The sequence below is a fragment of the Microcaecilia unicolor genome, chromosome 6 (assembly GCF_901765095.1).
Source record: "Microcaecilia unicolor chromosome 6, aMicUni1.1, whole genome shotgun sequence".
Lineage (NCBI taxonomy): Eukaryota > Metazoa > Chordata > Amphibia > Gymnophiona > Siphonopidae > Microcaecilia > Microcaecilia unicolor.
Window position 1 is genome coordinate 45,834,010 of NC_044036.1, and position 14,267 is coordinate 45,848,276.

General features: G+C 43.2%; 1 protein-coding gene across 1 annotated transcript in view; it reads right to left on the reverse strand.

Moving 5' to 3' along the window:
• Positions 1-14,267, reverse strand: part of DEPDC1 (DEP domain containing 1) — a 101,828-nt gene that overhangs the window by 38,342 nt on the left and 49,219 nt on the right. Inside the window, exons 6-7 of the mRNA XM_030206014.1 lie at positions 11,663-11,710; positions 6,434-6,574 (exon numbers count right to left, since the gene is read on the reverse strand). Of these exons, the coding sequence (XP_030061874.1) occupies positions 6,434-6,574; positions 11,663-11,710 (189 nt within the window). The remainder of the gene's footprint in view (positions 1-6,433; positions 6,575-11,662; positions 11,711-14,267) is intronic.

The window sequence follows — 14,267 nt, forward strand, 5'->3', positions numbered from 1 at the left end:
AGATAGTTACCTAGAAATTTCCATCAGTGCAAACCATCGAGATCAATCTGGGGAAGATGGTGCCAAGGGTGGTTGTACCAAGGTGACAAGGACCCAGACAAATTCCCCCACTGAGCAACTGGGGAGGGGGAGAACTACATAGGAAAATACATACAGCAGGCCTCCCCTGGGGCACTGCCAGAAAGAAACCTGTTCTGCAGCTCCTATAATCAGCAAGTGGTAGCTTGCACTACTTGAGAGAACTGAAGACCAAGAGAGAATTGAAGACCAAGACACTGTTGTGTAATCTCTGATAAAAAGTCCAGACTAAAGGAGGATCTGCTTACTGAACAAGTCACGATGCTCACTGCGACTTACCCCAAGCATGCCAGACACACACACTATCCAGAGTAAAGAATGGCTTATGCCCATCCAAGTCCTGGTACCCAGCCTTTGCACAAAAGCCTTCCCCTCTCCAGGGCCAGGCTGCAATCCCCCCCCCCCCCCCCCCACAAAAAAAAATAAGACCAGCATCCCCTGAAGTTGAGGTCCATAGCAGCACTTAACTAGACTAAACCTGCCGCGGAGGAGGGGGAAGACAGCACTCCCCTATGGAAAACTCGAGCCAAGCATGGCATGGGGAAGAAAAAGGCAAAACTTCCAAGGCTACAGTGAAACACAGGGATTCATGCCTTCAGACCATCTTTTGTGAATGCAGATTTGGGTGATTCTCAGGCTACCATATATCATGCTCAAAGAGGAGGCCAGGCCACCTTGTCACTTCAGTGTTCCCCGGCATTCTCGGAATCTCAACTCTCATTCTCTTAGCTCCAGGAAACTGACTGAGGAAAGCAGGCTTTCATTCGCCCACACTATTTAAAATAGCCATCAATATGGACCTTAAAATGGTAATGTGTCTCTGGGTACAGCCTATTGTTTTCTGGTACTACCACAGAACACTAAAACTTCCACCTTTTATTGGATGTCCTCAAGGTGGCATGTATTTATCATTTATCAAGTTTGCTATATACCGCTTAGTTGTGACCAAATCAAAGCAGTTTACAATTAATAAAAAATTAAATTAAAAATAATGCATACAGCTAGAAAAGAACACCAAATTATGATAGGAAAGAGCTAACTACTTTCACTCATACAGGACGTGAAAGAATTAACAAGCTAAATACATAAGTAATGCTAAAAAGACAGCCAGCCAAATAATTACATCCAACATTCTAGCAATTCCTGAATCTCTCATCACAGGATCATTTATAGTTATATTTAAAAAGTCTGTTGAAAAAGATAAGTCTTTAGAAGGGTGCGGAAAGTGGTGTAGGAAGTTTCAAGGCAGAGATCCTGCGGTAAGGAGTTCCAAAGTGCTGGGGATAAGAAGTAAAATGTACTTGATCTTGTTGATTCCCATCTTAGAGGGATGGGGGAGAACCAGTTTGTTATCGTTTAGAGAGCACAATGTTCGAGAAGGTGTATAAGGGATTACCAAAGAAGAGAGGTAGGCAGGAGATTCAGTATAAAGCATTTTGTGAGTTAATGTAAGATTTTACAGACAGATTGCCACTCCTGATGTAAGGGGAGGACACTCCTGTTCACACTAGCCAACCGGCCAGGAAGTTCCACAGTGTATGCACTACCCAATAGAATGGCAACAAGACTATGCCCTTATGCTAATCAGAATCTATCATTTTGATGGAGGGTCCTCTAGGCAGGCTTGGGATAACCAAATATCCTGCCACAATGCTCAAGGCAACCAACAGGACAGCGAGCACTGCTTAAGGTATTGTATTTCATGTAGGTCTTGGGGCAGGGATCCACTTCCGGGGCACTGGTATGGAGCCAATGAGCTGAAGAAATTGTCTGCAGTTTTTGGTGAAATTAATAGCCTGAAGCAGTAAAGGCAGCTTGCTCAACTTGTATCACACCAAACAATTTAGCCTGTGCCAAAATGTGCTGGGCCTTTCCATCTGGAACCCCAAGAGATGGAAACAGAAGTAAACAGGACTTTCAGCGCTACCATCCAGGGTGCTCTAACCCTAAAAGCACTCTGCACACACCTGCATTGACGTTCTCTTCCTGGAACCGAATAGCCTCACATCAAAACAAATTCCCTCTATTTTCAGCCCAGCCACCATTCTGAAATGTATTAAGGCTCAAAGTCCACTCAAAACCTGAAGGGAAGGACTCTAGTAGTGCTGAGTGGGCTAAAGCGGAGATCTCCCTAGTGACCTTCTTAAAAAAAAAAAAAAAAGAGACAACTACTCCCTAGAACCCAGAAGCTGGCAGACATGGGCTCTGCAACGGTAGAGTGCCATCTCGCTTACTCACCGCTAGAGAAGATTAGAGTTGACAACCTGCCTGCTGCAGCTCGGGTTCCATATAATTTACTGGTCCCTGCACCTCATCATAGAACTTATGGCCACTCCAAAGTCTGACTGTAAGCCAACCCAGGGATTATGAACTACATTAACGGTATTCTTGCCTTACAAAACATCCTTGCACCACTAAATGAGAGCAACCTATTACTCCTCCCATGGATGGAGATAAATCTCAGGGGCCTCACAGCACCTGACTCAAAGTCTGAATTCATTTCCTCAGAGTTCCTCAAATGAAACATGCACCAAAGAAGGGCCTGGAAGGCAAAACAGCTGACCTATCAAGAGATTACAGCCATCTCAAAAAAGATATAGCAGAATTAGAAAAGATTCAAAGAAGAGTGATCAAAAATGAAAAAGGGGATGGAACTCCTTTCATATGAGGAAAGGCTAAAGAGGTTAAGGGCTCTTCAACTTGGAAAAGAGACTAGTGAGGAGAGATATGATTGAGGTCTACAAAATCTGGAGTGGTGTAGAACAAGTAGAAATGAATCAATTTTTTACGCTTGCAAAAAGTACAAAGTCTAGGGGGTGACTCAATGAAGTTAAATGGAAATAGTTTTAAAACAAATAGGAGGAAATAATTTCACTCAATGAGTAGTTAAGCTCTGGAACTTGTTGCCAGAGGATGTGGTAACAGTGGTTAGTGTGTCTGGGTTTAAAACAGGTTTGGACAAGTTCTTGGAGGAAAGGTCCATAGTCTGCTATTGAGACAGACATGGGGAAGCCACTGGGATTGGTAGTATGGAAATGTTGCTTCTATTTGGGTTTCTGCCAGGTACTTGTGACCTAGATTGGCCACTGCTGAAGACAGGATACTGGTCTAGATGGACCGTTGGTCTGACCCAGAATGGCTGTTCTTATCTCTGCCTCCCTCAGTATATAGTTGATGGACCCAGGGTTAAACCAAAGCAACTCACCTAAGCATCTGGCTAAAAACCACCCTGACAGCAGTGCTGACACCAACAGGTCATACGGTTTAAGTTCTGTGATCACTCAAATAATAAGGGATAGATAATGCCAGAAGGGGGTACGAGTTATACTATTTGACACTGTTATAAGAATTATAAGAAACTATTTCTGATACTTGTTGTCTGTCTCTAAATTATTTTGCTAAATAAACCATTATACTTTATGGAATTCTAATGGTTAGTCCTTGTTATCAGCAGATAGGGGGTTGTAGTGAACTTGGTCAGCAAATGGATATAATACATCCCTAGCGAGATGGCCACATATACTTATTAGCTGTACATTTGTCTGTATATAATGTCTCCTGAAACCCCTGCACAATCATTTGCTGGAGGAAGAGAATACTGGCAAGTTTTAGGGCTGTAGTATTTCTTATATTAGGGATGACACCTGTTGGTGGTCTCTGCCTCCATCTGCTGGCTGGGGAGCATAAACTGACTTGTCTGGACTGGTCTAGCAGGATATGAAAACAAATTTATTACATGCATATTGGTTGTGATAATTCTGAAAACTGGCTTCGGTGTGCCTCCAAGAGAGGGTTGAGAAACAGGAGAAAATTATTGTAGAATATGCTTCATAAACTTGATCAGTTACGTTATTTCATGAAATCTGCAGAAGGGAGACCATAATGAACTACACTAACAAGTTATAGCTTTATTTCCCTTCCAGAAACAGGTTTGGCCAACCTCTATGACACACACTGCGAACTTGGAAAGGTTAAAAGCTCCAGATTTTTATTGCTAGGTTTAGTGCAACAGTTTCTGGTCATGTAATGTTTCATGTCCACAACACTGGCCTATAGTTTATGCAAGAAGTGCCACATAGTGCTAATGCATCCTAGAAAGTAGGCTCCAAGGAGGGATTCTATAATATAGGCCCTAATACATGAGTAATGCTTAGAACAGTGATGGGCAACCTTTTGAGCTTGGTGTGTCAAAATTCGCCAAAAAACCGAGCATAACTCGGGTGGTGTGTCACTTCGAGAAAAAAACCATAATTTCGCGATATTCATAGTTTAAATAACAAAAATGTATAATTGTAATATATAACTGTATTTAATAAACCAAAAACTAATTATTTAACTTACCTACTTAGTGACTTCTTTGTTCATCTGTCAGTCGGTTTCTTTTGTTGGTCTTGATATTATTTAACTTGTGTGGGGTGCCGTGAACTAAGATAAGTGAGGGGGAGGGGGAATTCTTTAACTAATCTGCCTATTAGTGACTTTTTTGTTGCTGAATTTCATTGGCTAAATCTTCAATTGAAGGTTGGTATTTTGTACACTTCAAGCCCAAGCAAGCCATTGCTATATTTTTCAGGGTGCTAAAAGTGTCTGGTAATCGGATCCAGGCACTCCAAATTTCCTGGTAACTCAGATATTCTCTTAATAATTGCATCTTTATTCTGCATATCGTGAAATAGAACTGGTGCACATCTTAGGAGAGTTTCTTTAATAAATCCTCCCTCACTGAGTGCTTTTCCATGCTGAGCTATGGAGTGAGCAATGCTCAAACTTGCAGATGTTAAATTTGTAGAACCTTTTACAAATGTAAGGATGGAATTAGTTTGGCTCTTATAAAAGTGTAGCTGCCTGGAAATGTATTCCTTCTTTTCATCCTCACTTTTTTTTAAGAGCTGGGAATGATTAGTTTCAAAATGTCTATTTATATTCCAAGTTCTGCTTACTACCGTTTCAGTACATAGAACGCAAAATGATCTGCCATTTTTTTCTATAATGCCATACATCTCGGTCCATGTCTCTTGAAAGGGTCGGCTACTGCTACTACCACTTCCTTTACTTAACCTTGTTTTTTATTTTTTGGGTTCTCCATCAGGGGGGCAGTGACAGAAGATAGAATTATAGATAGCCTGTTAGCCCTGCAGGCAATTAGGGGTTAACTAGCCTAACTGACCACCTTATGTAAATTAAGATGGCTGCCGCTATTTCTAATGGCGGGAAACGGCACCCATAGCACATGCCCTCGCCTCTCCCAGCCTCCCCCTCACCTATCTCAGTAATGATGGTCAATTACAAATCCACGACACCCCAGAACAGTAGTTTGGATGATGGTTGCTGGTAATGGTGATCACAGGGCCCTCAGAGATGCGTCCCCCACGGCATTCCGCTGCTCTCTGCTCCGCCGGCTGGAAGTGAGGTCAAAGATCCCCTAACGGCCGGGGCAGAGGGAGCAGCAGGGAGGGAACAAGCGGAGGACTCGGAGGGAACCAATAGGAGCGCACACGGCACCCCCCCCAGCGGGTAAACATGCACCGGGGGGGGGGGGGGGTGGGGGGGGGGGGGGGGAGGTCACGCTGCACCTGGGGGGGGGGGGGGGGCGCATCGGCGATCCGCCCCGGGTGTCAGCAAGGAACTCCACTGCTTCTCTGTATGCGGCCACATGCGGCCGCGTGTCACCGAAAATGGCTACGCATGTCAGTACTGACACGCGTGTCATAGGTTCGCCATCAGGGGCTTAGAATAATGGCATTTATGTGCGTATGTGTACATATGCATGTTAACTGCCAAAATTCCACCTAAGCGCCATTCTGTAAATACCTGCATCACTTACAAAGCGCTTAATTGCAAGGGGTTGTGCATATGAGTGGAGCTCAAGCCTATCCATGTGACATTACATGATTATCTGCAGTACTTATGCGTTAAACACTTACATTAGCTCTGTGGCAGGCCTAAGTGCTTGAGCCTAAATGCCAGGTGCATATATACCTGTTTAGATTAACGTTCTATAAGAGAAATTAAGCACCATTTCTTTATAAAATAGGCTCTTATCAGGTAACCTACTATAGAATTGCCCTTCATGTGTCGCCCATATATGAATAAAAAAAATAAAATCTCCACCCCGTCAGAATCCTCTTGGATCCCAGACATGTGCTAAAACACTGTTGTAGACATGACACTAATAGAAAAGTTACTGGCGAGGGGAGAGGGAAAAAGGGCTCATGAATTCCTTCCTTCTGGAAAAGAAGCTGAATTTTGTATAGTAACACACAGTAAATGACTATAAAGCAGTATATTTTGATAGCAACTGAGCAACTTTCTAATACTCTTTTTTGAAATTCAAAACAAAATATTATGTACATACCTAAGACATTCACAAAAAGTTCATAATACTCAAAGGTAAGCAATGGCTCAGGAAGGCCAAGAAAATAATCTGCAACTGTCCTGAATACATCCCGTTCAAAACCAGCATATGTTGGCTGGCTCATGTCATTACTTCTAGGCCCTAAATGGTGAGGAAAAAGAGGCATTTTAATATGAGCCTTTTCTGCAATCATTTCACAGACCTCAACAACTTAAATAGCCACTACAAGATTAAGGGCACTGTTAAAATAAGAACTTTGTCAGTCTAATATTTCTGATAAGGCAATCCAATTTATTTTGCAGACAAAATCTAATAGTACCAATGACAACAGTGTAATTATGTACATTAATCCTGAAATGAATTCCAGAATAAGCTGTATTTAGGAATATACTATGTAAATATTTTGCTACATTTTCTTGCCAATAAATGCTTCCACAAATGAAATAATGAAGTCATTAGTGAGAACAACCATAAAATGGTAATGAATTTTTATCATAACATACACACAATTTTATACACATGGTTGCCTATAATTGCTGCTCTCCTACTGATAAGATTATTCTTTTGGGAGAAGGTACTTCCAGTATGGTACATTTATGCTGTAGAATGCTTTAGAAAATTAATATTACATTACATGGCATTGGATAAAGTAATGTGGTTGCCATGTTAGTCCATTTTAAAGGTTAAAAAAAATATACCTTTTTATTGTACTGACTTGACACATTTTTTGACAGGCCAGAAACCTCTTCCTCAGGTCAGAACAGTACAAGCAAAAGATGACAATATCAGAATATGTAAGTGGAACATAAAAGCATTCCAATGACAGTCTCAAGGAGAAAGGATGGGGCGAGGGAGAGAAACAGGGAGAGATAGGTGGGTGATTAGAAGGCAACAAAGCGGAATAATTCTGTAGTTTATAAAGTGATAGGCAACCCAGATCTTTAAGTCCTTTCTTGTTGGTGCCAAAATTAAATTTCTGGATTATTTTAAAATTCTCTCAGTATTCTGAAAAATGCTCATCAAATAGTTTAGTTTATGACAGGAATGACCTTCACTCCTAAGCCAGGGTATGTAAAATATGCTCGGGCTCTCAGATTTACTTCTAATGCTCACCATAGAACTTGCATTCTGCCAAAGACAGTTTCCCTCTGGAATTCTAAGACACAACCTATATAGGCAATGTATCCAAGTGTGCTTGGAAATTCTTTTTGATCAAGCCTGTGGTACCCAAAACAATGGGAAATTTTTGGTTTGGTTAGGGCGGAATTTCTCAGATACTGTACATCTTTTGTCTTTACAGAAAAAGATGTAAGAGTTCTGACTGTACAGGAAATGGTTTTCAAGGGTGATGATGCGGAGGAATTGAAAGAAATCTCGGTGAACCTGGAAGATACCCTGAATCAAACTGACAACTTAAAGAGTAGTAAATCACCTGGACTGGATGGCATACATCCAAGGGTACTCAAAGAACTGAAGCATGAAATTGCTGATCTGCTGTTAGCAATATGTAACCTGTCATTAAAATTGTCCATAGTACCTGAAGACTGGAGGGTGGCCAATGTGACGCCGATTTTTAAAAAGGGTTCTAGGGGTGATCCGGGAAATTATAGACTGGTAAGCCTGACGTCAGTGCTGGCAATTATAAAGAATAAAATTATAGAACACGTAGACAAACGTGGTTTAATGGGACAGAGTCAGCATGGGTTCAACCAAGGGAAATCTTGTCTCACCAATTTGCTTCATCCTTTGAAGGCGTAAATAAACATGTGGATAAAGGTGAGCTGGTTGATGTAGTGTATCTAGATTTTCAGAAAACTTCTGATAAAGTTCCTCATGAGAGACTCCTGCGAAAATTAAAGAATGGGATAGGAAGCAAGGTTCTGGTGTGGATTAGGAATTGGTTATTAGACAGAAAACAGAGGGTAAGATTAAATGGTCATTTCTCTCAATGGAGGAAAGTGAACAGTAGAGTGCTGCAGGGATCTGTACTGGGACCTGTACTAGTGGAAATTGGGACGACGAGAGAGGTGATCAAACCTGCAGATGATACGAAAAAATTCAAGGTTGTTAAAACACGTGTGGACTGTGAAATATTGCAGGAAGACCGTAGGAAACTGGAAAACTGGGTGTCCAAATGGCAGATGAAATTTAATGTGAACAAATGCAAGCTGATGCACATTGGAAAGAATAATCCGAATCACAGTTACGTGATGCTAGGGTCCACCTTGGGGGTTGGGGTGTCAGCGTTCAAGAGAAAGATCTGGTTGTCGTTATAGATAATACGCTGAAATCTTCTGCTCAGTGTGCAGTGGTGGCCAAAAACAAAAACAGGATGCTAGGAATTATTAGGAAAGGGATGGTGAATAAGACCGAAAATACTATAATGCCTTGTATCGCTCCATGGTGCATCCGCACCTTGAGTATTGCGTTCAGTTCTGGTTGCCATATCTCAAAAAGATATAGCGGAATTAGAAAAGGTTCAAAGAAGTACGACTAAAATGATAAAGGGGATGGAACTCCTCTCGTATGAGGAATGCTAAAGAGGTTAGGGCTCTTCAGCTTAGAAAAAGAGACAGATAAGGGAGATATGATTGAGGTCTACAAAATCCTGAGTAGTGTAGCACAAGCCGAAGTAAATCGATTTTTTACTCGTTCCAAAAGTACAAAGACAGAAGTTACATGGAAATACTTTTAAAACAAAAAATCGCAAGGTCTCCATGCGAAAATAGCGACTCGCAGTGCCCTGTCTATGCACTTGAGGTCCAGTACTGGTCAGAAGGAGCCGCCTTTCTTGGGAACGACAAAGTAGATGGAATAACGGCCCTGACCAACCTCTGACTGAGGAACTGGGCAGACTGCCCTCAGCTGCAGCAACCCATCCAGGGTCTGACGAACTGCTCTCATCTTGGTCGGACATTGGCAAGGTGATTCGAGAAAAAAGTCCATCAAAGGATGAGCGAATTCGAGTTTGTAACCGTCTCAGACGACTTCCAAGACCCATTGATCGGAAGTTCCATGGCCCACTCCCCGAGGAAAAGGGACAATCGTCCCCCGATTACAGGCAGGGGATGGACCAGGGCCCCATCATTGTGAAGATCTAGCTGCCGGTTGCTGTTTGGGCCTGAGGCCGGGGCTTGGCGCTCCCCACGAAAGGGCTGAGGCTTCGGAACAAAGCGGGACTTTTGAAAAGTCCCAACGCGGCCTGTAACGCCTAGACTCCCTAAACCTAGCCTTGGCAGACTGGCCCTTGAAGACTTAGGTCTATCCTCTGGGGTCACTGCCCCTTGGAGTTCCCTAGATCTTTTATGATCTTTTCCAGGTCCTCCCCGAACAGGAGCTTACCCCTGAAAGGAAGTCTGGCTAAGTGAGATTTGGAGGCAAGGTCCACCGCCCAATGACGTAACCATAACCACCACTGTGCTGTGACCGTGAGGGAAACCTCCTTTGCCGAGACCCGCAAGAAGTCATACAGGAGGTCCACCAAATAGGTGAGACCCAACTCCAGTGTTGGCAAACAACCCACCAGCTCCTCTGATGAACAGGTCTTCTGTACCCACGACAGGCACGCCCATGTCACGTAGGAGCCACTCACTGAGGCCTGCAGACTAAGGGCCGCTACCTCGAAGGATAGCTTAACAGCAGACTCCAACTTGCGGTCCTGTGGATCCTTAAGAGCTGTGCCCCCTTCCACCAGGAACTTAGTCTTTTTGGTGACTGTCGTAATCAAAGAGTCCACTGCGGGGAACCTAAGGGCCTCTAAGTCCAACGCCGGAAGCAAATACAAGCGACTCCTAGCTCGTGCTACCTTGAGACTCCCGTCAGGAGAGTCCCACAGCACTGCAATAAGGACCTTCATAGCCTCATGGATATGAAAGGACCTGGCCGGACATTTAATACCTGACATGATGGAAGGAGGAGGAGCTGGGACAGATGAGGTTTTGGGCGAGGAAATGTCCAAAATTTCCAGCGCCCTGATAATGAGAGTGGGCAATTCATCCCTACAGAACAACCACGCCGCTATCAGATCATCCCAATCTTCAGCCGAAGAAAGGCCTGAGTCATCCGCAAAATCCACTAATCTGGCGGGAGAATCTGGAAGGAAAGGGAGCTCCACCCCATCTGACCCATCCTCCAGTTCAAAACCCATGGAGGACTAATGATCCATGCGGGGCCGTTTAGGTAAGGGCTGAGGGGGAGAAAAAACCGCGGAAGACTGGCATAGGGAGGGAGAAGACCCCGGACCCCCCTCCCACCACTCGCTTCAGAAAAAACGCTTTGTGCAATAACAGCACAAACTCTGGGGGAAAAAGGCTCAGCTGCCTGCTCAGAGGCGCTGGGAGAGACTGTCTTGCCAGAAAAAGCAGCCAGTCCCGCTGGGCTGGTTGCAGACGGCTGCCCCAACGCCACATGCAATTCCATGCACAAAGGTGAAGAAAAAAATGGTGTCCGCGGCACCACAAAACCCGTGCTTCCTGCCAATGGATTCCCCGGAGCTGGCCCGCTGCTACCTGACCGCGACGAACTGGGAGTGCGCTGCCTATCAGATCGGCCTGCCGCTTACATGTCTCACAGTCCCCCCGACGCTGCGTGCTGGTTCCCACACCAGGAGCAGCGCTTCGCAGCTTCAGAAGGAGCTGGCATCGCTCAGTTGCTCCTAACAGCCTCCCCTATGCCAAACTGTGGTTAAAAACAGGGATCCTCCTGATCTATTTTTAAAAAATAGAAAGGCTTACCTCCGCAGCTGAGGAACTGTGCCGGCTGCGCTTTTTTTTTTCTGAGGCAGAAGAGAACAGTCAGCAGGCTCACCCCACAGGGCACCACCAGATGTGTACCACAAATTCTCACTCAGGGACCCCTCTCCAGGCTCAACTGGACCCACAAGGATACCAGGGCTGGAACTCCAGAGCTTACAGTTATGACCCTCCACCTGCTAGATAGAGAGAATATGGAGGTTGAAATGGCTGCACATGACTATATATAGCAGACCTCTGAAGTTCTCTCTATCTCCACCTGCTGGTAGGGGGACATAACCCACAAGTCTCTGGATTGATCTGTGGGAAGCTATGGAACAGAGTCCTTTGTTTGCACACATACAAAATGGTATAAATAACACTACCATTTTATAAAAGAAGACCTTTTCTGTACATAAAGCCAGTTTCACATGCAGAAAAACTAATAACATTGCTGTGATTAAGTATACATCTGAATTAAATTTTACATGACACTTACAATTTGCTAGGCACTTCATAGCAGATAAAACCCAATGAGGAAGATCATCTATAGAAAAACAAAAATTTTCAGATTTCTTAATATCGCAATATTTCTATTATCTGTATATCAACAATAAATAATTTGAATAGGTTATATTAAAAGCTGGAAAGTCCTGGGCACCTAGGCAATTAAAATTTCATCTCACACCTTCCCTATATAGTCTGTTATGCTGTACTGAATGTGTGTCAACCTGGAGCTGCCAAAGGAGATGAGCGTAGAGGCGTGGCCTGGTATACCCCTGCTAGGACAGACGACCATGGTGAAATCCTTCCTGGCCATCAGTTCAAAGGTATGTCAAAAGTGATTCTCGATTCATGCAAGCCCTATCAGACTTCCTGAATTAAAGAATATGGCTGGGAGAGGAAGGAGCTGGAGTAAGAACTGGAATAGCCTGAGAGAAGTAGCAAAGGCAAAAAAGTAGCAAAAAAAAAAAAAAAAAAAACTAAACAAAAAACAATGCAATCTAGCAGGTTTATACACCACATTTTCGAGGATATGTCCAGTTCAAAGTGGTGTAAGTCCAAGTACAGAAATAAGGTATAATATGAGATCATAAAAACAAGAATAAAGCATAAATTTATAAAGAGAACTTATTTGGGTTCTTAAAATTTTGATTGGCACCTATCTTTTCGTCAGTGGATAATTATGTTCCATGTTCTAAATTAACTTGGCAGATATCCCATTTAAAACTAATCCATTTTTATAATAAAAAGTAATTTAGATAAAAGTAATTCACATTTTAAAAGGGTACCTATATACGGTGCCAAGATGGCGTTTTAAACGGACGCACCTGAAGTTGCTCTCGAGGAAGCTCCGGTCTTCAGCTCCGTTGGTGCTTCTGTCTCCTCGTTTTTTCGGATGGGGAAGCGGAGGGAAAGGTCAGGGAACTTCCCTCGGTTCCAGAGACCATCCCAACGTTGAAGCAGACGACCCTGCAATTCTCCAAGCAACAATCGGGGCCTCGGGGCACTTCGACCCCTACTGCAACTCTCGACGCTTTGCCGCCGATCGAGAGTCCTAACAGGGCTTCCTTGAGCCCTGTGGATCGTATTGCTCCGCCTCAGCCTGGGAGAGAGGCGTTTGCAGCCCGAACAGCGACTGAAGCCGAAGGGGCTCAACCGAACCTGTCTGAGGGAAGGTCTGCAGCCATAGAGAATGGAGCTCATGAACGAGAGCAGTTAATTCAATCAGCCTTACAGGTATTACCTCAAGATATTGTTTTAAAACTATCTCGAACTGAAGCCCAATCTCAATCTCTCCCAGCTCTCAGTGGCGTGGTTAGACCAGCAGTAGTGACACTTGAGTCACTGTGGGACATGGTGTACAACATTCAGGTTTCTATGCAGTATACTTTGAAAGAACATACTGGTGACATTAAAGTTTTGTCTGAAGCTGCGCTGCTCCAAGCACAAGTGACTGCACAGCAGACCTTGAAACTAGATAAAGTGAATAATGAGCTTCAAGAAATGGGGAATTTGGAAACTGCATTGGTTAAAGACAATAATTTCATGCATAAACGAATGGAGTACCTGGAGAACCAGGTTAGGAAACTTAACCTTAGGTTTCTAAATTTCCCCAAATCTCCTTTAATTTCTCCTATTGAGATGGCAAAAAAATATATGGTTGAAATTCTCGGAATGGATAGAGACTCACTACCTCCCATTACTCGGGCCTATTACATCTGGAATCCGAAGGGGACTGTTGGAAATCCCCTAGTGGTGGGGGATGGGATGAATCTTACCTCCTTCCTGGAAAATTCATTGGAAATAATTACACAGAGGTCAACTATGCTGGTCACTTTTGCACTGGAGCCTGACCGCAATGCTGTTTTAAGACTTTCCTTAAGACATTTAGAAAACTTGTTTCTGGGCTCAAAGGTTCGAATTTTTCCAGACCTCTCGAGGCCTACACAGATAAGGCGCAAGGCTTTTTTGGAGCAGCGCCCTAGAGCGTTGGCACTGGGAGTTAATTTTGTATTATGTTTTCCTTGTATTTGTAATGTACTGCTTGAGGGTAAACAGTTTCAGTTTGTAGACCCAAAACAGTTTAAAGAATTTCTTGATGCTAGAGCCGATGTGAATGTAGTATGCCCACCCTAACAAGCAGGCTAGGGTCGATAACCCGAGGCAGCAGCCGCTAATATGCTTTAATTTCTTTTTTAATTCCTTTATCTTGGTACCAAATTTCTTTGTTAGTGGACAAATAGGCACTTACATTTTTCTTTCAATTATTTAATTGTATTTTGAATTTCATTTGTAGAATAATGCCGATTGCATATTTACACTTTGTTGTGAAAATTGAATTTATTAATAAAGATACAAATTAAAAGGGTACCTATTGCAATAATAGCTAAAATAGTCTCAATTTTACGGTATAAAAAAACTACACTATAATTTGATAAATGCAGAATTTCTCCCTTCTCAGATACACTATCACATGATTTTCTTTTTCCTTCAGTAGCAATTTCATGGATATCTTCCAAAGAGTACAGGCAGATATCAAGCTTACTAAACCAATTGGACAATCGTATTTTCAGTCACATATATAGCTAATTTGTTCCAAC